Here is a 24,423-nt window from a genome sequence, read left to right as displayed (position 1 = left end):
TGAAGGGTTAAAAGAAAGAAGGCAAATTTTACTGTGGACCATGGTATGAGCTCTGCTTTAGTTTAATTTTTTACAAACATTAATTTTATTCATTTGTTTTACCATGGATCAGGTTTCATCCTAATACAAAAACTTTGTACTTAGTTAATAGTTTTTGTACATGTAAACAAATAACTTAATAATTGCTTACACATAATATAATAGCTACAGGTACAGAAATTGTCAACTGCATGTACAGAATGTGCCAATTACATAATCTAGATGTTATTTTTCTACTAGGGTTTATAATGCAAGATATGTAAGTTTATTGTGTCATGATATTCTATACACAATAAGTTCATTATTACAACATTAAAATATCATTTTAATTTATTTTACTATAACTTATTTGACAATATACATGAAAAAAGAACTGGTGTAATTGAAGTAGTTGGATCATCCTAATATCACCGCTATTATTCTAATATGTAAAATTTTAATTTCACAGTTTTCTTAAATACATACACCCTTAAAAATGCGTTTTATGCTAGCATTAAAATGTTTTCATTTTTCATCATCACTTTTTAAAGAACTTTTTTTTTAAAAAGACATTACATTCATTGCATAAACATTAACTTGGTAAGCCGTATGGGCAATCAAACGCACATAGAAGAAGATAAAGAACCTGCAATGCTTCTCACAACATCATTGTAAACTGTAAAGACAACCAAAGGCACACAGAACAACTGTCTGACCACATTAGCAGTACAAATAAATAATATTGGCAAAGATCTTGTAACATTTCTTAGTGCTGACTACTTATTAGTTGAAATATACAACTTGATTTGAGCCGATCAACAATGGACACAGTAAGCTGGTTTACCCGCTCGGGTAATGGGCACCGTAAGTTGGTTTACCCATTCAAGTAGTGGTTGCGGTTTACCTCATCACCCAAAAAAAGTGAACTTTTTCTAAGGACAACTATTACATGCAAAACAGATGTGGTTGGCATCATGCAGTCAAGAACAAGAACACAGAAACATAAAATGGAAGATGGGAAGTTAGCAAAGTAAAAAAACAGCCATTAACCAATTTCAGTGGAGGACAGTAGTCTTTGAAAATCTCAGTAACCAGAAGAGACAGGGAGTGGTTTACCATCATGTAAAACTACAAAGGAATGGACATTTCACTCTAAAACTACTTCCATAACCAAAAACAATAGTCCTTTTGAACTCATCTAAAACTACTCAGCACAAAAGACAGAAGAAAAGCTAGTCAAGAGAGTCAAGACAAGGCACTACCATTTCATAACAGTGAGGTTTTCCATAACCAATTTGAGTACATGAGAATAATGTCATAGTTTGAAAACTGGGTGTTGTTCCTTAACTTCACAGCTATTATAATCAGAAAAAAAAAAAAAAAAAAGATAGGCAACAAGGGTAAAAAATAAAAACAGATGGTAAAATAGACAATTGGAATTCAAGTATTCAACACAGCAAATCTAGCTACCACCTCACAGAGCAACTCACAATTGCAGGGTTGAGAGCCACAAACAAGTGCAAAATGAGATTAGCCATGGCTAGCTATTCCAAACCTTCAAAGCTCGAATTCCTCATCGCGAAGAGCCAGCTCCGCAGCCTCCTCCTCCTCGTCATCAAGAGCAAAGTACTGATTCTTTTCAACCGGCATAAACATATAAAACATTGTAATGTAGAACGCGAGATTCGCAATCTCCTCTGCAGCATTCGCCACCCACTGGTACTTGTAAGCAGCAATGGTCCTTAGGGCAAACACCACAATCCTAGTGAAATAGAGATACCCAATCACAACAATATAGAACTGCCTGAAAAGAGTCAATTTCGCTAAGTTCCTGGCAGCCTTCCCATCAGTCTTGGATGTTTCCCTCAGGCCCCGAATCGACCACACAATGGGGAAGATAATTGCGCAGCAGCACACAATATCCACAATCAAAAACACCTGGTTCCATGTAACCCAGTCCTTGATGAAAGGCCCGGTTTCCCCAATCACCACAGAGGCCACATTGGCCAAAACCTGGAGGGGAATCACTATCATCAACACCTTCTTCTCCCTCTCCTGCAGGAACGGCTTCAGGAACGACCAGCCAGTTCCGATCAGGATAATAACCGTGAAGAGCAAGACCACGCGAATGAACTGGAAAATGTAGAACAATACATCCCATCCGTGAGCCGTTCCGCTCACCTTCACGTAATGCTTGTCCTCCGCGGCGCAGATTAAGTTCAAGGCCTTCATGATGAGTAATCCCGCCATCAAGAGATGGATCCGGTGGACTGAAGTCTTGTTAGTGTAGCAGATGTACACCCAAAAACCGAGAAATCCGAAGTAAACTAGCGAGAAAACGAAGTATAGAGCAGGGATCTGAGTGAGACCAGCGGAGAGATAGTCCTTAACCCTACCGTCGAGGTTGTAGAGCTCAGTACGGACCTCCATAGAAACCTTAGATTCCGGCGCACAGTTAGCGAAGAAGAGAGAATACTCATTGGGAGCCGTGATAGGGTAAGAGTGGTTAAAAGAGGAAATAGGCGGCGGGGAGAGATCACGGAAAGTGAAGAGAAGGTTTATATACTTGGAATCGAGCACGCAGAACTGCGGATTCTGCTGGAGCTCGAGCAGGACCTGGATTAGCGATTCCTGGGAGAGGAGGAAGAAGCCGAGGTGAGACGGCTCCGGCGCGGCGAGCGTGGAGAACACGGCCACCGACGAGACGGTTATGGCGGCGTGACCCGAGTGCGTGAACCCGAACCGCTCGAACAGAATCATCGGCCGGGAATCTGAAGTGATCTTCAGGGTTTTGATCTCGCCGGCGGCGAGGTAGAGAATGGAGAGGGAGAGGAGGAGGATCAAGGGTAGTTTCGTCATTCTCGCAGGCGACGGAGATCGGCGGCGAAGCCTGCAAGCCGACGGCGAGGAGGAAAATAAAGAGAAAAGCAAAGAAATGCGTTTGGGAAGCAGAGACGGGGAGATAAAGAAGAAAGAAACAGCGTGGAGATTACTTTAGACTTGGGCGAGCTTAGATCTGAGGGTATATTTGGTATTTCACACCCCACTATTCAGATCTAAAACTATTTTCTTTTTTAGACCCAAAATTACTCCCCAAAAATTAAAGAAAATCGTAGGGGATGAACCGTGAACGTGCGACAAATAGAAATTATTTTAAGAATATTTGTCTTTTAAAATTAATTACAGAAATAAATGAATAAATCTACTCCGCAATAGAAAGTAATATTCGTTGTTATTTCAGCTCTATGCCTTCAGATTCAAAGTCTCATTCAATTTAATTCTATAATAATGACATTTTACCTTTATAATTAAGATATTTATTTAATTAAAATATGCTACCCTCTTAAATTTACCGAATCCTCAACCTCAAGAGCCCCACACCTCGATCCAATAGAGCAACATTTGCTTATTGTGTACAAGGAGCCCCATCATTTTGAGATATAAGTGTGAAATAGGATATTTAAACTAATCATTTGTGGGTAATTAAGATTTAGGTCAGTAAACATATCATGTGTTTTTATCTTTCACTAAACGATCTGCGAATCAGGCAGTTCACAAGTTAGCTATGCAGTATGTGTCTATAGCTAATCAATTGGAGTGGTTCACACACACCCCTCCTATCATTTGTAATGTTTTAGCTTCTGATCTTATTGAATGAATCATTGTTATTTCCAAAAAAAAAAAGAAAAAAAGATTTAGGTCAGTAAACTTAAAATGCTTCCAATTGAACCATCAAACAAACAAAATACATATATTGGGATAATTTTTTCCCCTAATATAAGCCATCCTTATTACTTATATGATATGTACTAACATCACATTTGATTCACAAAATAGATCGATAATAGTATAGCATTCATACTCCCTTAAAATTCGATCATTTTGGGAATCAAACATGTTGTAAGAGTTTTATTTTTCTCCATCATGCTAATTGGAATGAAAGGATGATATATTTCAACTCAAATTGCATTGGAATAAATCAAAAAATATCTCAACTACATATATTTTATTTATTTGATAGTTCAATTATACATATTTTAAGTTCATTAACCCAATTGTACATAATTTATTATATGCTTAATGACTTATATATTAGAATAATATTACATATGATGGTATTTTAATCCGGTCACAAAACTAGGGAAATAAAGAATGTGAAACGAGATATAGGGCATCTAGTACTCTTTCGGTTTTTAATCGAATTCTTAATAATCAATGGTGGTTGATTACATACTAGTAAGATATTACAATATGAATTCTTCACTGTTAAGTTAAAAAACGGATGCCTTCTTAAAAGAATTAATAATTCCATCCTTTTTATATGCCTTTAAGAAAGTAAAATATTCGTTGCTAGTCTCAGGCTCTCAGCATTATGAGACATGTCTTTCACATCCTCCACAAAATAACATTAACCACGCCCCAAAATTGCATCGATAGGAATATTGGTCACAAAAGTTCCAAATTTTACCACTTATTTTGCTCAATGTTCCAAACACCTCTACTTTGCATAGACCCAATTCTTCACTAGGTTCTCGCTCAGCTCAAAACCCCATTAATATCAATCAATACATAAATATGAAGAAATAAAAGTTAGAGGGAAATATAAATAAAGAGTTAATATCACAAATGTTCATTTGATTATTGGGCTAGTAGTCATTATAGTCATCGACTTTCAATTTGATCAAAATACGTATCTTGACTTTCATTTTTTACCACAGATAGTCCTCTGTTAAAATTTTTGTTAATTAGATGTGTGTTGAATCTAGGGGTATTATGATCAAATTAATTGTTATGATTATGATTACATCTTTTAGAGTTATGTGGGTTAATTTAACTAACATCATAGCATTATTCAACTCGAAAGATCCATAGTAAACGACACATTTTAAAAAACTTAGCACTTGATAAGATTACAGGTCAACCTAATTAATTCTCTGTAACTAGCGCCACAAAGTCTCAAAGAGTTGTTGGTGGAGCTCTAGATGCTCAAGTTCATCATCATGTCGCTAATGTGCATTTAAAATATAACAATTATATATTGTTATGTGAATATATGAAAATATAATTATGCATTCATTATCATAATTTTTTTATATAACGATAATTACTTGATTATAATAGTTAGTATTTGAACAAGTCACACGATTTAAATCTCCATTATTGATTGGTGTATCACTCACGTGGGGACACTTTATTTAAACACTATAAATAAGAATATCATTATAGACAATGACGTATAACTGTACAAGTAAAATAAACATAAAATTATTTTATTACTACTATGAAGAACATAAAATTATTATTACTACTATGGATTGATTTGACAATTTGCTAGTGGCTACTTGAGTCAAAAGGAGGAAACACGCAAAAAAGAAAAGGAAGAAGGGAAAAAATGAATTGAATATTCTTGTGAGTACTACGGAATATATTTTTTTAATACTATTGACTCTGCATCCCACAAGGATCAAATGTAACTTTTCACTTGGGAGGGCCACAGCTATGTCATTTGATCACAAAGTTTTTGCCATTAGACCAAATATATAATATAGTGATATATAATAGATTAAAATTTATAGGGTAAATAAAATAATATATATATACAAATAAAAAGACATTTCTCATATCTAGAAGGTTATAAGTTCAATTATTAACAACATATTATTGGTTGAATCCATCATATAGGGTATTCACAATACGATTACCTTACATGTGTGTTTTGCAAATTATTGTACATGAATGTGGTTTACCTAGTGTATGCTATCGAACAACAGTTGCAGGTTTCACTCATCACAAACAAAAAATAAAATGAATAAATAAACTATGTAAAACCAGAAAGATAAGAAGTTAGGCAATCCTAAGCTAAGTTGATTGAATAATTGACTTAATAATCACAAAATTTCAAGTTTGACTTAATAATAAGCTATTGACATTTTTTATTTGAGTTGGTTCTACCTACCTAAGAAGTTAATAAATTCTTATTCCATAGTTGAGTAGCTTGAACTACATTAAATTTCCTTAAATGCCAAGTACCTTGTGGTCTGATGGCATCACTGTTACCATTCCAAACGGAAGGTCTCAGATTCGAGTCTCATCCCAATCAAGGATGTTGGCATTATCATGTTGTTTGAGCCGATACTAGGTATAGGTTAGACTGTATTACTAAAAAAGATTTCCTTAAATACTATCCAATTGATCTACTACACAAGTATGTCCTCAATCAGAGAATATGCTACCATTTTTTTTACTTACTGTCTCATGCTAAAAAAAAAAAGGGCCTATTAGTAACTTTGTTCACAAGTATTGCACAATGGAGTCCCGAAATGGGTGTTTGAAGGATGAAATATGATTCTCATATTATAATGTCATATATTTAATTTTTGTCAACATTCTCTTAAGGTGATTTACTTTTTTTTTTTTTTTGTACAATTTGTAAACTATTACACATGAATAATGTTTACTTAATGCACATTTTCAGAAAATGATTATTGTTTCCTTAGTTACAAAAAAAAAAAAAGAGTATGACACAAAAGGATAGTTAATTAAAACTACATCCATACTCATGGAATATTTTGGTTTTGAGTTATTATTTGTGTTCATAAACTTTAATCACACATCAATCAATTTGACAAATTGTTCAGGCACCCACCTTTCTCATATAGGATTCGTTGCTCATAGTTGCTCTAGACTCATGAGAAGCTTTGATTGAATCTCTTGTGTTTATATTAGGAAAAATAACGAACCAGATTGCCCACACATTAGTTAAGCCAGCTGATTCCTAGCTCCCAAACATGTGACCAAGCTAAGTTCCACCTGTTTGTATTTGTTTATTTTTTTCCCCTAATGTTACAATAATAACAATCTTCGTTTTCTGGTTGTCAAAAAAAAATCAATTTGACAAAATTTATTGCAATTTCTGCATAAAATAGTTGGAATGTAAATAACTAAATATACAATCAAGCTCGTGGAAAAACTCTACAAAAATAAAAGAATAAAAAAAATAGCATGGTCGTCGGGTCATCACATGCGATAAAGATCAAAGTACAACCGGGAAGCTTCATCTCCTTCAAACGTTCAACTCCATTACGGCGACCTCGCCTTGCAATTCCCAAAAACCCCCTCCAACCATTCTGCTACTGCGATCCAACATTGTAATTCCGGTAAAAACAGAGGGCTTTTCAAGGAAACCCAATTCCAGGGAGAATGCGAAATTAATTACAAACGAATTTCTGATTCTTTGTCCCAAAAACATTTCATTTCAATCCATTTTTTCCCCCATAAAAATCAAAACAATTTTCAAGAAAAGTACTTCACTGCGTTACCGTTCTCGCATAAGAAACATCGCCAATATATCCCAAATTCCCAACCCCTTCTAGAGAGAGAAAGTAGAGAGATAGCCTCATAACAGTCGCGGAATCTCCCTGTATATACAAGGGAGATAGAGAGAGATAGAGAGAGAGAGAAAGAGAAAGAATTCTCAGAGTAGAAAGATTTTCGGTTGTGATATTGTGGCGTGAGGGGGCGTATCGAATCGATCCGCCGGCCATTGTAGCTTACAAAACTTGGTATCAACCCTTAAGCCTTTATTAATTATATTTTTTGGCATTTTAAAAGATTCTTGGATTGAGCTTCAAAAAAAAAAAAAAAGATTCTTGGATTGTTATTCATTTTTGTGGAATTAATGCTACCTTGGGTATTTCGTATCTTTGAGCATCTTGATGTAAAGTTGCATGCTTTGGGGTTTGTTTACTTAATTTACTGGTGCATTTATTTGTGTTTGTTACTTGTTGTTGTGTGCAGATATCTTCCTTGAGAAGAACTTGGGGAGATTGCAAATTGGGTGTTTAGGGAATACATTGGTTTAGAATCTGGGAGGTTCTATAGTTGATAAAGATTGTATTGGTGACTGGGTTGTGGGGTATTGTTCACCATTTTGGGGACTGATTTATTGTGTGTGTTAGTTTCTTGCTTGGTGGAGCAGATGAATGTAGTGGGAAAAGTTGGGAGCATTATAACTGCAGGTGTGTACTCTGTTGCCACCCCATTTCATCCTTTTGGTGGGGCTGTTGACATTATTGCTGTCAAACAGCAGGATGGGAGTTTCAGGAGCACGCCTTGGTATGTTCGGTTTGGGAAATTTCAAGGTGTTCTTAAAGGGGCAGAGAAGGAGGTTAGGATAGAAGTTAATGGTGTTGAGGCTGATTTTCACATGTATCTGGACCATTCTGGGGAAGCCTATTTTATCAGGGAAGTTGACAGTGATAAGGAGAATGAGGGAAATGAATGCTTGAAGGATACCGATAGTTTTGACGGTTCTCGAGAGGGCAGTAGTATTGATAATGCTAATGGCGGGGAAAGTAGTCCGGGGGTGCATTCTAAATCCGAGCCTAATGATGACGAGTCAGAGATGCAAGATGAGCGTCTTGCTTTTGGTGTAGATCGATTTGAAAGGACAGAGTCTGGCAGGAGATTTTATGAGTTTGATGATGTGGATTCTTCTCTTGAAGGTTCGATTGACTTATCAGGGTATGAATCCAGTCTCTATGAAAATTTAGAAACTGTGGAGCAAGTGTTAGAATCTCAAAATTCTGGCTCAGAAGTTGTTTTAGTGAGCGTGGATGGCCACATATTGACAGCACCAATCTCGTCGTCTGAAAGGAATACAGAGAATGTAGAGTTGGCTACACCTCAGTTTCATCTTGGCCCAGGTGAAGAAACTGACTTTTGTGAAACTAATACAGATATTAACACTGAAAAAGTTAAATGGGGTACTGATAATTTGAGCAGTACGGGAATATCTTCACAGAGAGTTGCTTCCACAGATGCTAGCAGCTCAAACAGTGAGCACGGTCCTGCAGAGCACTTGTTAGAAGTTAGCAAAGGAGATGGAGAACATCTCTCCCAAGTGCAAGAAACATCGTATGTAGAGACTCAGGATCAAGACCTTCTTAGGAATGAGAGTGGGGAGAGCACACCATCAGGCATCAGGAAAGGCGATATCTTCGCAAGCTGTTTGACACTACCAGAACTGGCCTTGCAGGTTGAAAATGAGTCCAAGCTATCAGACATAGCTTCTTCATTGGACATACAGGAAAGTGCTAAAGGTTCAGAGGAAGCGTCTCCAAGGAGCCCTTTAGCAATCAATGAAACTGAAAATGGATCATCTGAAAAATTTGAGAATGATAATGGGCTACCTTCTAGTCGTGATATTTCCAGCAGTTCTCCTTTGTCTGTGCAGGTTGAAGTCAAAGCCCTTGAGGGCGGTACATTAGATAATAGTGATTCTGACAGGGCACATGTACGTTTTGTTTTTAACGATGAAGACTCAGAGAAACAGATTGAAGGAACACCAGATGCAAAAGAATTAGAAAGTAGCCAGCAAAGATCAGATGAGTGCACTCAGTGTAAAAATACGGAGCAAGAGACAACAGCTTCTGCTGAAGATATGAACATTGGTACAAGCACAAGTATGATCAGTCCCTTGATTATGTTTATACTTTTTCACTCACATTTATTTGACTTTTGGTGATCTTCTTAATGCATATTCTTCTATGTATATGCAGGATTAGAGATTGCTCTCTGTGGGCACCTTCTTCATCCTGGAATGGGTTCGTGTGCTGCTGCAGAAGTCTTTAATGCAACTCGCATATCTGAGATGGAATTTAAAAATTCTGCAAAATCAATAATCAAGAATGAAAATTTGGTTGCTAGAATTCAGGGGAAATACTTGTCATGGGAAAAAGCTGCTTCAATCGTACTCGGGTTGGCTGCTTATGACTTGGAATTACCTATTGAATACACTGATGTTATTCCTGTTGAGCATGGGGGAACTCCAAGGGTAGATGATTCTGGGCTTGAGAGGTCTGCTTCTGGACGGCGATGGAGGCTCTGGCCAATTCCATTTAGAAGGGTTAAGACACTCGAGCATACTAGCAGTAATGTGTCAGCTGAGGATGTTTTTCTTGATACTGAAAGTAGCTTGCATAACCAGGGTGCAGATCCAAGTCCGACAGCACGAGGAGGCAAACTATCTCCTCGCAAACAACTTGTGAGAACTAATGTTCCAACCTCTGAACAAATTGACTCTTTAAACCTAAAGGATGGGCAAAATATGGTGGTCTTCATTTTCTCTACCAGGGTTCTAGGAGTACAGAAGGTATGTGATCTTTCATGTGCTCGATATTTGTTACATTTTGTACTCCATCCAACTGGATTCTTTACGTGGCTAGTTGGATTTCTGAAATAGGTTGAAGCTCATATATACTTGTGGAAGTGGAATGCAAGAATTGTGATTTCTGATGTTGATGGTACCATTACCAAGTAAGCCTTCTTCATTCACTTGTGCATGTTTTGAAATTTTAGAAAAATTAAATTAAATTCAAGGTTGCATATTAGAATTCTGTTTTTATGAGTATGCATACATCATACTGGTATGAAATCTATTATGTTTAATGATGGAGGCACTTAGCCCAATTGGATTTCTTTCTATAATCAGCAAATTATGCTATTTTCTAAGAGGACTGTGTATGTAAAATGTGATGATATGGCTTACAAGCGGCAACCAAAATGTGCAGGTCTGATGTTCTTGGGCAGTTCATGCCTTTGGTCGGGAAGGATTGGACGCATTCTGGAATTGCTAGACTTTTCTCAGCAATTAAGGTATGTGTGCTTCTTTTCGGTGATCACTTGTTAATGATTGACACCATTCACATAAGAAACATTTTTACATGCCACATACTCTTCCTCAATGACAAAGTATTGTAAATCGATGCATTTCTCTGAGAAAATAGTACCTGGAAAACTGCAGGAAAATGGGTATCAGCTACTTTTTCTTAGTGCACGTGCAATTGTCCAAGCATATCTGACCAAAAGTTTCCTGTTCAATTTAAAACAGGTACGTCATGTTTTGTTTTTTATGTGTAACTTGGTTGCTGGAGTATACTATATCCTGGCTTTATGCATTACTTGACATAATCTGAAATGTGCTTGACTTAGCATCATTTAAGTGAAAAAAAAAAGGTTACTGAAATGTTTAACGAACTAGTTTTTCCCCTTTTTCTTATTTTAAACGGAACAATATTGGTGTGAAGTTAAAGATGACATACTGGCTTCAACTGAATCTAGTAGTGTAAGATTTGTGTGGATCTGTTCTCCGATGTTCCCTCTTTGGTTGTTCTGTGTGTAAACATTATGAAAAAAATTATGCTGACTGGGAAACGTTTTGAATGCTTGTAGGATGGGAAAACCTTGCCCATTGGGCCAGTTGTTATTTCACCCGATGGTCTATTTCCGTCATTGTACAGAGAAGGTAACACATCTTGTTGACAGATATTCTATCGAGTCTTGGGATGTGATTGCCATTTGCCATTTATACAAGTTTTTTATTTTTATTTCAACGGTAATATTTGGGTGTGTGTGATTCTTTTATGCTACAAGTTAACATACTAAATTCTGTCGCAGTGATAAGAAGAGCTCCTCATGAATTCAAGATTGCCTGTTTAGAGGTCAGTATTTAGACTTGAACAAATCTTCTTTGATTCTTTAAACGTTTGCGCCATTCTGATACTAAAAATATTTGCAGGATATCAAAGCTCTTTTCCCTCCAGATTACAACCCGTTTTATGCAGGTTTTGGAAATAGAGACACCGATGAACTTAGCTATAGAAAAATTGGAATTCCGAAGGGCAAGATCTTCATAATTAACCCAAAGGTAGTGCCCTTTCTTCAGCACGCTGTAACTCTTTTCTGGGTTTTTCTTTCATTTTTACCTAACAGAGTTCAATGAATTTTACAGGGTGAGGTAGCTATTAGTCATCACCGAATTGACGTCAAATCATACACTTCGTTACATACTTTGGTAAACGACATGTTTCCCCCAACATCAATGGTTGAACAGGTAAGAAATTTCATATCCGCGGACTCTCAGACACTTCTATTACCATTCTCCCGCATAACTGTGAGTAAACACAGATCATTTCCTAATGCTTCTGAAAGTTACAGAGGGGGTGTTTGGTAAATTGTTGTTAGCTGATTGGGTTAGTGAGTTTGACTAGTTGATAGCATTAGCTGATTGTAGAAAGATGTTTGGTAAATTAGCTATTAGCTGATAACTGATTATATGCAAAATGACTTTTTCAAAAAGCTTATTGAAAAAGCTGCTTTGAGCAACTTTTTGAATTTTAGTGTTTTGGAGCAATAATCTGTTACAAAAAGCTAATTAATCAAACACTCATATTGGTTGTTTAACCAAGTTAAACAGCTAATAATGGTCAAACAAGCCAAAATTGGCTGATAAGCTAACTATGTTACCAAACAGGGACAGAATATTTTGCGCCTAAAATTCTACAGTCCTGTCTGGTAAAGTTACACACAATATATGCCAAACACGTCGAAAGTTGATCCTTTAATCTTATAATCTCTCGATAATCTTGTTGTATAAGCTTTACCAGACGAGCCGGCTTTTTGATTCTTGCACTTACTGTTTCGAGTCCTTGGATGCGTTTTCTACTCACCGCCTGTGTAACAACCGTGTGCAAATGTTCATTTGCAGGAAGATTACAACTCGTGGAACTACTGGAAAATGCCACTGCCCGATCTCGGTAGCTTGTAGAGATTTGGTTGGTCTAGGAAGAAGGTATTTGAAGTTTTGACAGAGATATCTCCAGGACTGACAGACATTCTTCAGCAGTGCAGGATGCCCACCATTATTGATGCACTTCTAGTCTAGTATATAGTGCCCAGTTTTGTGACCACAAAGGGTATTCATATTGTCTCCCAAAAACAGGCTTATGTTGTTCCTTCTATGAATACAAGTCATCAATAACTCAAATAATGCAATGTCTACAACTTTATATGTAGTCATGTGTTTCAACAACTATAGCCAGTAGCCTGTACATTTAGTAATAACTTGCTGTTACTCACGCTTATTATTTGATTTACGGGAAAGCCCATACCGTTTGAAGTATTTCGGGGTGTTGAGTCACAAAAAATGAGATGTGGGTGTTGAGTCACAAAAAATGAGATCTTAAACACTAGTTATGATTGATTCTTGTAAAGTTAGCTTGATTGTAATTGAGTGAAAATAATTAAGCTAAATCTAAATTAAATGTAACTAATAAAGAGATAGAGAATATGCAACAAAGGTAAAATGATATAGGAAGGTCTAATGCTTATTGGAAGCAAAACTAAGGTAAAAATGTAATTTAGTTCATTGTGAAAGGAGGAATTATATTGCTTGAAATTGTGCTAAAGTGTGTCATTTCCTTGGTTTATCCAAATGTATTAATATGCAAGATTCCCTATTCCTATTGTTTACAAGCAATGCTAGCTCAATAACAACATAAAGTTGTTCATTCTAGCCCAAACACAAGTCAATCTTATAAAGTGTGTCTACTTTGTGTGTTATCAATTATATTTAATTTTGCTGGTTGTCGACTTAGATCACCTATAAGTATCAGCGATGAAGTGATAATACGCACGATATTGGTAAAGACAAATCAAATCCAATTGCATTTGCCCACTTACTTAAAGTGGGATGGTAGTCTAAACTACTATGTAGTTACTGGTGGGATCAGTAACCTAGTCCATCTTACTGACGATAGTAAATACTCTTCAAGTATGTTGATAGTTATCTACTCCGTACTTACTAAAAGTATGGATGATAGTACAATTACTACATAGGTATCATATGTGAAGTGATACCCTTACCCACCGGTGCCGGTTATGACAAATCAAGTCCGGTTTTTGTTGCCCACTTACTAAAAGTGGGGATGGTAGTATAGACTACCTCGTAAATACTTTCAAGATCAGTAACCTAGTCCATCTTACCAACGGTGGTAAAGACTCGTCAAGAGTGTTGATAGTTGGATACTTACTAAAAGTATGGATAGTAGTATGGTATAAACTACTACATAGGTATCAATTGTGAAGTGATACCCTAGTCCATCCAACTGGTACTAGTAAAGACACATTAAGTCTAATAATAGTTACCTACTTACTAAAAGTAGGGATGATAGTACAGACTATCCAATCACAATAATCTAAGTACTTGTGATTATTTCTATCGGATCTGGATCCCTGCTCGTCGATGGTGGTCTTCCTTGGTTTTTTTTGTGAGTTGGAGGATGGTCTTTCATGTCTCTCCTTCCCATTGGAGTTAGATGTTACCCATCATGCCTGCTACCTACTTCTTCATGCGCTTGTGGCTATTTTATTTCGCTTGAAAAATGATATATGCACTCTAAAGGAGTAAAACTCCCGTCACGTGTCTTGATTTTATTAGAAGAAGATGAAAAGAAAGTAATAAAAACTGTGACCCACATTTTTTAAAATGAATTCAAGGGTGACATATAAGCATAGAGTAGAAAATGAAGTAGAATGTGAAAGTATGTGTAGTATTAGTCATTTCGCTTCTTATATAGACTTTTTTTGATGCCTCATGCTTGCTTCCTGCTTAGCTTAAGGGATGGTTCCCTATAGTGTTAAAATCCACTTATTGTAGTTTTACCAGTTTGGTTTTTTTTTTTTTTTTTTTTGTTTTTTTGTTTTTAATGAAAACTAGTTTGTCTTCTTTTATTTGCATTGATTTAGGCTTACTTGTATTTTGTCTGCCACCTTTATTATGGTTGGTGACTCATATTTGTGTGGATTTTCCTCTTAGGCCGAGATATCTTATTTTTTGAATTAATAGTGAAATTTATTATTATCAAAAAGTATAGGAATAAGGGTCAAATAGGCCACCGAACTACACGCGAAATTGCAGTTAGGCCATCGAACTAAAAAACAATGCAATTGGGTGTTTGAACTGCACAAATTCATGAAAATTAATCTAAAGTGACTTGTTGACTTGATTTTCGGGTTACCAACTTTAAAAATAATATTTTAAAATAATTTTAAATAAATAAATTAATTAAAATTAAAAAAAAACAACAAACAGGAACAAGTCGATTGGGTCCTTTTTTTAATTTTTAATTTTAAATTTAATTTTAATTAAGTATTTTATTTAAAATTATTTTAAAATATTATTTTTAAAGTTGGTAACCGGAAGATCAAGTCAAACAAGTCACTTTGGGTTAATTTGCATGGATTTATGTAGTTCAGGGACCCAATTGCATTGTTTTTGAGTTTAATTGCCTAATTGCAGTTTCGTGTGTAGTTCAATATTCCAAAAGTATATTTAATGAAGAGACAACGCCAATCGAGTTGGTATGACTTATTAGCTGGGCACAATAAGTTATTTAAATTAAAATATAATTAATGTATTTTAGTACTAAACGTAGGATGGAAAAATAGGTTTCCATATTTTTTCAAATTAAAAATAAATAAATAAATATAAAAATTACGGAGTACTGTAAATGGCAACATCTATGGAGTAAAAGGTTAAAAATGAGGAAGGAAAAGGAAATTCGCGGTATAAAATGGTGATTGGCGCTCGAAACCATAGGCGCCAAACTCGCACCGCCATTGCTAAGTCGCTTCTCTTGTTCTCACCGTCTTTCTCCAATATTTCCGTTATGCAAAAAAAGATTTCCAATTTTCAGTTTGATCCGATGCGTAATTTCGACTCTTCCAGGCAACTACGTAGACGAAGAAGCTTGATCGGCGATGTCATGGCTACGATCGGCGGTGAGCAAAGCTGTAGAAGTCGGCGGCAAGAGGAAAATCACTCGCAACCTCCGCAGCGTCGTCCAGCATGCCGGTTACGCCGTTGTCGACGGTGCCAAAGTAGTTCATGATCGATCTGTAAAATTTTCTCTCTCTCCCGCGTGTTTCTATGTGTGCGCTTTTGTAGCCGGCGAAAAAAAAAAAATACAGTTTGAAATAACAGTATTAGTAATTGAACTTTGTTTAATTCTGAAAGGTCGTTCATGTACTCTTACAGGCCGATGATTTAGATGTTTGGTATTAGGAATTGTACGAATTACATTTTATTAATTGATTGATGGCGATTTGTAGGAACTAGAAAGTAGAAACCCCCTGATTTTGCTATAAAATTAAAAAATATATTTGTTCTCAAGTACTGGGGATGAGCTTTGATCCGCTGTCCAAGGATTCCAGTCAAGGGCGTGACTACCTAATTTGAAGTCTGGAATTACCTGTAAGACAGTTTCCAGCTTACGTGAATCGACTGTAAAAAACACTTGCAGATTCTAGATATGAGTGAATATCCAAGTCATATAGAGCATTGCTCGAAACTAAACTTGTCTTGGTAAAAACTCAAGGTTAATAAACAGAGGCCACTTTGAATGCCAAGTAGTACATTATTCTTCATTTCCACTGTAGGATGATATTGAATTAATGTGATTAGTAATGATGCTTATCTTTCTCCTTGTCATATCTTCAGTTTATTTATCCTCATGGTCTCTGTTGAGCCTTTACTATATGCTTTTCAATTTTAGGGTCCTGGAAACTTCAAGAGTGTTAAGCATGCTTTGAAAAGATTAGAAGAACAGTCAGTTTCATGTAGAGGCATAGAGAGACTTCAGCAACTTCGCAGGTGGTTAGTGGCTCTAAAAGAGATTGAGAGACTACAAGAAGCTAGGGTGGAACAAGAGAAAAACAATGACCCGGAAGATATTTCCATTGCGAAGAAGGATCTTCCTAGAGAGCCTACTGTGGTAAGTAAGTCATCTTGTACTAATCTGCTATATTGCTTTTTCCTACTTTCATTGCTACGGAGAAGCTCTCATCACAGAATAAATGTGAAGTCTAATATGCTCACAAATGGTGCTGGCCATGATAATTTGACAGTGTAGTGCATTTACTTTGTTGTTGTGCAGTTATTTGGGATTGTCTTTTAAATTTATGAAATGAAAGGTCAGGCAGTTCGATAAAAATGCTGCTTGTGTTCCACTTATTACACTGCCCACTCCCTAATTGCCTACAGTTATATCTTCTTACACTTAATTATAATGGGAATGCAAAATAATAGAGATTGTGACTTCAATGAATAAAATGCAAATAACTGGTTTGAAATATGCCCACAGGTTTTGCGTATGATATTTGCACATCTCAATGTTTAACTCAACTCTTAAATGCACCTTATCATGCATATTTCTCTGTTCTATTCTTAGGCATAATAATGCCTGAAAGTAATCCGTTCCTTCTATCTGTACAGTAAAAATATGTTACAGCCATCCCTTTTGGTTGGCTTGATGGTTTGGCGTTTATTATGCTTTGTATGCTTGACAGAGCCTTAGATGTACCTCCGAGGACAGTTGATAAACTGCCATTTCTTTTTTCTTTCTTTTGGTAATTAGCATTATTCTTTTATTTACTTAAGTAAGCTCATCTTTTATCCTCTTAATATACAATTGATAGGTTTTATATTATGATCCTGATCTTGGTGGGGAACCAATGAATTTCAAAGATGTCTTTCTTCGCAGTCAAGCTCTAGAAGGCATCGTCTTGTCTGTGGTGAGCTTAACAGATTTCAGTGCTTTACTAGTTTGATCATCTGTTAACCTCTTCTCTAATTGGCATCAGTGGCCCTTTACCATCTTGGAATTCTCTGTTGAAAGTTTAATTGACCAAATTTGGAGTGAAATGAAAAGTGTTTTGTTTCATTGATTTATTCTATTTCAATTTCTTGAATGTTTAAGTATTATCAGAGCTATTAGTTCTATAAATGCTTTGGGGCTTGTGAGAGGATGATGGAAGAGATGACAATCCAAATTCATTATTTGTTTGATACATTCATGAAAATTGAAAAGATGGAAATAAATAATCCAGAAACAGATTTTATCTTCATTTCTCATTGTATGCTTTGTAGTCACTTTATTTATTTAGGCATAGTATTTGGCTTGGACATTAGCCAATTCTTTTATTCCTTTGAACTCCACATATATGGTTTATCTCTTCTTTTTCTTATTCAAGGGTAACTGGTGGTTAAATGTTCTGTTTGTCTCAGATTCTTGAAGCACCAGATGAAGAAGAAGTGTCATTGCTTACAGAGATCTTTGGGTAACTCTTCATTGTTCATCTCGTTTGCTTCAAATGCTCTCTTTTTGGATTTAAGGGTCCTGCCTGAAGGATTATGACCTATTGATTATTGTATAGCAGAGTTACTTTGCAAAATATTTTATGTTCATACTAATGGAAAATAATATGCATGGAATAAATATCATTGTTTCTCAGTTCTTCTTTGTTCTTTTTCTTGGATGTATAGACTTTGTCTTACAGGTGGGAAAGAAGTTTGTGATGCAACAATAGCCAGCATAGAAGCTTTGTCTAAAGCTTTCTCAAGCTATAATGATGAACTGCTGGTAATGGAATAAGAAACCATGTTCTGGCATACATTAACGATGACATTTCACTTAGGACCTTCATACTATGTGGGTAATTTCATTGTCCTAAAGATATAAGGAAGTCATGTAATTTTCTCTGTCCTTTCCATTATTCCAGGCAAAGAAGGAAGATCTGCTTGTTTTTGCACAAAGTGCAATTGCTGGTTTGAAAGTAAATGCTGACTTAGCAAGGTTGTTAGGCATAATCTTGCTATTTTGTGATTTAGGTGCTATGAAACATGTAATATTTGGGGAGTAAATGCACTGTACTAAACACCTGATAGCATGGGTAGTTATCCATTTTTCTTGCCTTTGGCACTGATGCAAAACTGCAATCGTAATTTTTATCTTAACTGTTTCATGGTCTGCGCTCAGAATAGATTCTGAAGTCTCCAACATACAGCAGGACCTAAACAAAATGCAATGCTGGCCACCTTCAATGGAAGTTGATAAAAGATCATCTGAATTGTCTACAGCTACAATAACAGAGGCATGTTATATATACCTGGGATTATTATGCTTTATCATAAACTTCTACCATCCAAATAAGAAGTGATATAAAAGCACTGCTTAGCATTGCGAAGGCACGTAACTAACCTGGTTTTAAAATTTCTCATGGTATTGAGACTTGAAGATATACTGTGTTAAGTATTAGTAAAGTAGGACCTCTTTATAAAGTTATTTATAATCTCCTTTGAGTATGATACTTGAAACTTTTTAAATCATCATGAAATTTTAAAGCTTGTCTAAACTTGATCTTTTTTTGGCAGGCTTTAAATGATGAACTTTCCCAGCTACAATTATATACCAAATTGGAGTCACTTTTGTCAAAGGAGAAGCGTATGCTTAACAGGAACTCACTAGAAAACCATTTTCAAAAGGTTTGGCATCTAAGTGATGAATTACTTTTCCTTGGAAAGAATGTTCTGCAAAAATCTACTGTAGTAATTATAACTTGAACTAATTTAAGTTTTACTCCCCTGCATGGCATTCCACTTTTTGTATCCAAGTGTCAATTTGACAAATTTGGTCCCCTGGACAGAAATGGTACTTTGTTAGGGTTCCATTATTAACCATAACAGAAATGCCATTTTTGGGTCAATTTCTTATAGTTGATGGGAGTATGGGACTAATACTAGAATAAAAGTTGGACACTAATGATCCCCTAAGTTTCAAAGATAGAAATGGTCCTCCAACTACTGAAATTTTGACAAAGATAGTTCTTTCTCACACTGTTTAAACTCTCTACCAATCTTTTTGGTCAACATGTAGGTTGACAAGTTAAAGGTTTTGTCGGCATCACTTTCATGCTCTGCTTCAAGAGCTGAAGAACACATTTCTGAGAGCAGGTTTGCCGCTATGCTTCTTTCATCATTCTCTGACTAATTTTTTTATGCTTGAGTTCTTTTAACAAATATATTTCATCTCACTAATTTAGTGACCCTAAATAGGGGAATTGCAAAAACAAGAAGTTAAAAGTGGACAGAGTTCTAACCAAGGTGTGATTGAACATATGAGTGAAGAGTGTATGGATTATACTAGAATCTTTCATGGAAATGAGTCAAATGACAATGAAACATTTCTATATAAAATTTGGTTTTACTGAAGTTTCTGCTACTCTGGATTGCTCTTAACCATTACAATTTGATGCAAGAAACTATGCACTCTCCTGTTAATGAATGAAGAGGAAAACCTATACAAAAGGTGTGACGTGATGCACTTCTGGAATTGTAATTCTGCAAGTGACATTCAGGTTTCATGGCTCGCTAAATTTAATATTTTGGAGGATCACTTGGGTTTCATGGGAAAAACGTCCAGTCTGGTTAAAAAAAACACAATCAACATTCAAAGTTTTATGTAGTCAGCACAAATTCTCAAATTACTGAAAGCATCGTGTGGCAAGCAATTTGCAAGATGCATTTAATTTCTTTCAATATTTCTTGGTTTTTGTAATAGAGTTGTTTGCTGCTTCCCAGGAAGTAATTTGTAGAACAAAATATTTAATGCTATTCTCTCAACTTCTTATGCATTTTCTTGGAGCAGAGTTCAGAAAGAAGGAGCTATTAGCTTCCGTGTCTCAAAAGGGAATGAATTCTCCCAACTTGAAAAGGTGATGTTCCTTAGTTGAGTCATGCCCCCTCTGTTGACAGATAACCCTAGTATATGCTTGCAATTATTTTCCTCAACAATTGGTTTCCAATTTGCCTCTGGTTTATGGGAACTCTTGCTTGCTTTATTTGAAGTTGGATTTTAGGCTCCTTAACTACAATTGCCTTTTTTAGGAACTGACAGTTGAAATTGAAGAACTTGAGATGCAAAAAGACCACCTTGAAGCTGAGTTGAAAAGGGTACTTATGCTTTCTCTCATTGTCCTAGAGAAAATGTATTACTGATTAATTTAATTTTTCAACAATATATGTTCTTTACATAGTTAATGAGATATTAAATAAGTAAAATAAGAGTTAGTGTTAGCTAGACTTGTTTCGTCTAATAAATGCTTGTAGGTCAAAACAGCATTGATTTCTGCCCATGCCCATCTTCGCAATGCCAAGGAAGAAAGAGATCAATTTAATGAAGCTAGCAATGAAATTCTTCAGCACTTCCAATTGAAGGTATGATATCTTATAATATGTACTAGTTTGATATGCAATTTGAATCTAATTCTAAGTTCTACCATTTTCATTTGTGTTGATAAATTTAGGAGGATGAGCTGTCTAGATCTGTTGCATCATACAGAGCTGAGGCAGATGTTTGTGATGCATTTATTTACTTTTTAGAAGACACCCGGGGTTTTGAATCGTCATACATTAATCAAAAACAGAAACATGTGAAGTATGGAGCTCTCCTGGATGTTTCTCTAGCTATTTGTTTTGATTTTTCTTTCCACTGTAGATTTGACAGTGTCAACCTGCTCGTTTCTGAGTTCGATCTATTAATAAATAGATGGATGACTCCATTAAAATTAAGAACAAGGGAAACCTGCTATACCTTTAAAATTGCATATGTATATTCTTGAATCATGCAAAATTTAACCATATCTTTGGATGTTGTTTAAGTGAGGAATTGGAGAGATGCGAAGGCTGTTTTCTGGATTTGGTGATTCGTGTCTTATCTGCATACAAGGTATTTGAATAGTTTCAATTGGAACTAACTGTTTTTGCTTTCAATATCTATCTAATATGACTTCTATAGCTATATTCCTTTGAATTTATCAGGATGAGCTGGGGCCTTCTTTTTTGAACCTCAAGAAACTGGCGGAGAACTTGAGAGGGTATTGTTCATCAGTCGTCACTGCTTTGAAACATTTTCATTGAGGAGAACTGTGTTTCTAAGTTTGGACTACCAGGTCGGAGATCTCAGCTGCTGTTCCAAATGGCGAGAAGAAGAGTGCAGTTGATGCAAGACGGCGGCTAGAGGAGGAATACCTCAAGGCAGAAACCAAGGTATAATCTTTTGCCCCACAGTCGTCTATGCATGCATGCTGGCTGGCAGACTTGCCCTGTCCTTTTGTGTATAGTTTTTACTGTTTTATCATATCGTGTATTGATGCATGATTCTCAACCAGAAAAATGTGTCTTTATGATGCATGTTCTATTTTTATTCCTTCATTCTTCTTTCTTCCCCCTTCCCCTTGAACATTGCAGTTAATAACCGCATTGAGTGTCGTGGAAAGCATTAAAAAACAGTTCTATGCTCAAGTTGAAGGAATTTCAAGGTAATATGATCCTGTGTTTTTTCCTCATACTTTTCTGGTATGTCCACTGAATTTGAAACTTGACAAGAAAGATGAGTGTTATTATCCAGGAAAGATGACGAAAATGTAAGAGAATTATTTGATAATCTTTCCAATATTAAAGAAGAACTGGAATCCATGCAAAGACCATCTCTGGAAGTTGAAACTTCAAATAGAAGGGCAGATAAATCATCAAAAGTAGCGCCAGAAACTACCACTGCTGCTCCCCAGTTTCTGAAACTCAATTCCGAAGCCATGAGCCACGGATCAGCTCCCAAAACTGAAACACAAAAATCAGTGAGAGCGAATCTGAGAAAAAGCCTATCGATGGCCATCCGTTCGGCAAATGACTCAGTAAGCTTCACACGAGAAGACAGCTTCACGTCCCATAAAATCCTGAGAACAAAGACTGGGGATCCCGCCGCTGAACTATCCAAGTTGAAGATAGAGTTGGAACTGGAGAACAATAGCAGAGACCATCCTTTCGACGAAATTGACGACTGGGAATCCGATGTAATCGTGAAAAACAGAGAACACGGTGAATGATTTATTTACTACCATTTTACCCATACCTCATCTGACGCCTCTACCCCATATTTGGTGTTTTTACTCTGAGGTTAGTATGAATATATCCATCCCCGTTACTTCACTCTTGGAATTTATGTATTATTTCGTTAAATTTTGAATTTGAATATTGCACACAAAATCTTCCAATGCAGAAGATTTGAACAGCTGAGGGACACTTGCCGACATGTCCCATCCTTGTATGCTTTGTTGCCTTGTTATATTATAAATCCAACCTTTTGATGATTAACAGTTCTGGTCCTTCTGGAGCACGGAGGAAAAAAAGGTTATTAAGGTCTTTTTCATTCTGACATTTGAATTCTATTTTTATTAATTTACTCGAATTCCTTGACCATGTTAGATTTAGAGGGAGCGCTGTTTTTTTTTTTTTTTTTTTTTTTTCAAGAAAAAAGAAAAAAAGAAGTACAGTTGTCGGTATTAGGATGCATAATAATACAATGTAATTTTGTAAAAAAGAATAGAATATTAGAGTTGAAGTTGGAGGGAAGGAAGTAGAGAAGAAAGGTGGGGTCATGTCAGAATGCGTGTCCGCTTTGTCAGATGAGGTCATGTGAGTAACCTGATGTGGAGTGGCCTCTTCCTGTGTAAACTACGAGTCCTCTGATTAAGCCAATCCCCCATCACAATTTCTGTATCTTATCATTTTTTCTTTTCTTTTTCAACTCTGTTTCACTTTCACATGTACACAACTGTAATTTTCTGTCTTTCTTTTTGAGTTAATACCCAATATAGTCCTCAACTATAGTGGTTTTACTCAATTTAGTCCTAAGTGACTTTTTGTACTCTATTTAGTCATTGACTTTGATGGTTTTACACACTTTAGTCCTCTGTTAACAATTCCGTTTGTTGGCTGTTAATAACAAGGTTAAAATGGTAATTTCATTTCTCTTTTATTTTTATCAGATTAATTGTTAATTATCTTTCCTAATTTTCTTCTCTCTCCTTCATTCCCTTTCTCAGACCCTAAACACACTGCAAACCCATTTACTAATTTTTTTTTCTCTCTTCTGCCTAGTCAATTTTTTTTTCTCTCTTCTGCCTAATCAATACAATTCCCTTATTCCCTTCCTTAGGCCTTAAAAACAGACTGCAAACATATTGACTCATTTAAAAAAAAAAAAAAAACAAAACACTTCCTTAAAAATAAAGAAATAAATAAATATTTGCAACCAATACACAAACACCTTAATAAAATTAAAATTTGCATCCAATGCACAAACATCTTCATATAACCTTAATCCAAAAGAAAGACATTCAAGTGTAAATTTGTCATACAAAAAGCATCAAACATGTAATATGCGCTAAGAGCCCTAGTACATCAATTAACAGCCTTATACAAAATAAAAGGGACATGTTATACAAAAGCAGTGATCAACTAATATTTCATCATAACACTAGTCCTTAGTTTTGGAATTGTTGTCCGTTGTCCTTTTGATGATAGGTAGCTTTGACACCTTTTCTTTATTCCTTGGAACATTGACTTCTTCACAAGCAACCACAAGAGGAATTTGAACATTAACATCATCTTCATTCTCAGGCTGAGTATGGACTGCAATAACTTCAGCAATTCCTGCACCAAATCCTCCATCCATAAGTTGTTCATTATCAGCTCCTTCATTCTCATGTCCTTGATTAACTTCTGTAGTTGATGTATGATGATTTTGAGGTTGCGGTGTCGTTTTGGTTCTTACCATCTTTTTTGGATTTAGCTATAAACAATAATAAGCAAAGTAATAAAATTAAAGTTAGTTGTGAACTAAATTAATTAAATTTTTAAATTGAAATTTTAAACTTACCAACTTTTCT

At 35.8% G+C, this 24,423-nt stretch overlaps 3 protein-coding genes across 6 annotated transcripts; 2 read left to right on the top strand and 1 right to left on the bottom strand.

Moving 5' to 3' along the window:
• Positions 1–1,259: 1,259 nt before the first annotated feature.
• On the bottom strand, positions 1,260–2,986 carry LOC116017270 (protein CANDIDATE G-PROTEIN COUPLED RECEPTOR 7-like). Its single transcript, XM_031257817.1, has one exon. The coding sequence runs from the start codon at positions 2,875–2,877 to the stop codon at positions 1,576–1,578; it is 1,302 nt and encodes a 433-aa protein (XP_031113677.1). The 5' UTR covers positions 2,878–2,986; the 3' UTR covers positions 1,260–1,575.
• A 4,106-nt stretch (positions 2,987–7,092) lies between these two features.
• LOC116016251 (phosphatidate phosphatase PAH1-like) lies at positions 7,093–12,979 on the top strand. Of its 2 annotated transcripts, XM_031256409.1 has the most exons (11): positions 7,096–7,580; positions 7,816–9,482; positions 9,579–10,171; positions 10,262–10,335; positions 10,590–10,674; positions 10,823–10,909; positions 11,251–11,323; positions 11,476–11,519; positions 11,597–11,725; positions 11,810–11,911; positions 12,566–12,979. In XM_031256409.1, the coding sequence occupies exons 2-11, from the start codon at positions 7,997–7,999 to the stop codon at positions 12,623–12,625; spliced, it is 2,733 nt and encodes a 910-aa protein (XP_031112269.1). In that variant the 5' UTR covers positions 7,096–7,580; positions 7,816–7,996; the 3' UTR covers positions 12,626–12,979. The 2 variants fall into 2 exon arrangements, 1 of the variants encoding a protein (XP_031112269.1); XR_004097714.1 differs by lacking the exons at positions 11,810–11,911; positions 12,566–12,979 and having other exon boundaries at positions 7,093–7,580; positions 11,251–11,361; positions 11,597–11,662.
• A 2,482-nt stretch (positions 12,980–15,461) lies between these two features.
• LOC116015513 (myosin-11-like) lies at positions 15,462–22,987 on the top strand. 3 transcript variants are annotated; one of them, XR_004097630.1, is made up of 19 exons: positions 15,462–15,756; positions 16,413–16,631; positions 17,335–17,430; positions 17,924–17,976; positions 18,182–18,278; positions 18,418–18,491; positions 18,675–18,789; positions 19,070–19,180; positions 19,572–19,648; positions 20,343–20,409; positions 20,582–20,647; positions 20,804–20,911; positions 21,001–21,131; positions 21,356–21,422; positions 21,515–21,570; positions 21,646–21,742; positions 21,944–22,014; positions 22,104–22,648; positions 22,752–22,987. XR_004097630.1 is itself a non-coding variant. In XM_031255605.1 (18 exons), exons 1-18 carry the CDS (start codon positions 15,619–15,621, stop codon positions 22,576–22,578), a joined length of 2,118 nt encoding a protein of 705 aa, XP_031111465.1. In that variant the 5' UTR covers positions 15,462–15,618; the 3' UTR covers positions 22,579–22,987. The 3 variants fall into 3 exon arrangements, 2 of the variants coding, with proteins under 2 accessions (XP_031111465.1, XP_031111466.1); XM_031255605.1 differs by having other exon boundaries at positions 22,104–22,987; XM_031255606.1 differs by lacking the exon at positions 15,462–15,756 and having other exon boundaries at positions 16,511–16,635; positions 22,104–22,987.
• Positions 22,988–24,423: the final 1,436 nt, after the last annotated feature.

The sequence above is a fragment of the Ipomoea triloba genome, chromosome 4, assembly GCF_003576645.1.
Source record: "Ipomoea triloba cultivar NCNSP0323 chromosome 4, ASM357664v1".
Taxonomy (NCBI): Eukaryota; Viridiplantae; Streptophyta; class Magnoliopsida; order Solanales; family Convolvulaceae; genus Ipomoea; species Ipomoea triloba.
Note: the sequence above shows the minus strand (reverse complement) of the source record. Positions and strands in the feature narration are given on the sequence as shown.

Excerpts from the sequence above, each read along its gene's own strand:
- LOC116017270 (XM_031257817.1), bottom strand. The coding sequence starts at position 2,877 with ATGACGAAACTACCCTTGATCCTCCTCCTCTCCCTCTCCATTCTCTAC.
- LOC116016251 (XM_031256409.1), top strand. The coding sequence starts at position 7,997 with ATGAATGTAGTGGGAAAAGTTGGGAGCATTATAACTGCAGGTGTGTAC. Across the intron at positions 10,675-10,822 it reads GACTTTTCTCAGCAATTAAG|GAAAATGGGTATCAGCTACT; the intron begins GTATGTGTGCTT and ends GGAAAACTGCAG. Across the intron at positions 11,726-11,809 it reads TCTTCATAATTAACCCAAAG|GGTGAGGTAGCTATTAGTCA; the intron begins GTAGTGCCCTTT and ends TGAATTTTACAG.
- LOC116015513 (XM_031255605.1), top strand. The coding sequence starts at position 15,619 with ATGTCATGGCTACGATCGGCGGTGAGCAAAGCTGTAGAAGTCGGCGGC. Across the intron at positions 18,279-18,417 it reads GCTATAATGATGAACTGCTG|GCAAAGAAGGAAGATCTGCT; the intron begins GTAATGGAATAA and ends CCATTATTCCAG. Across the intron at positions 19,181-19,571 it reads TAGAAAACCATTTTCAAAAG|GTTGACAAGTTAAAGGTTTT; the intron begins GTTTGGCATCTA and ends GTCAACATGTAG.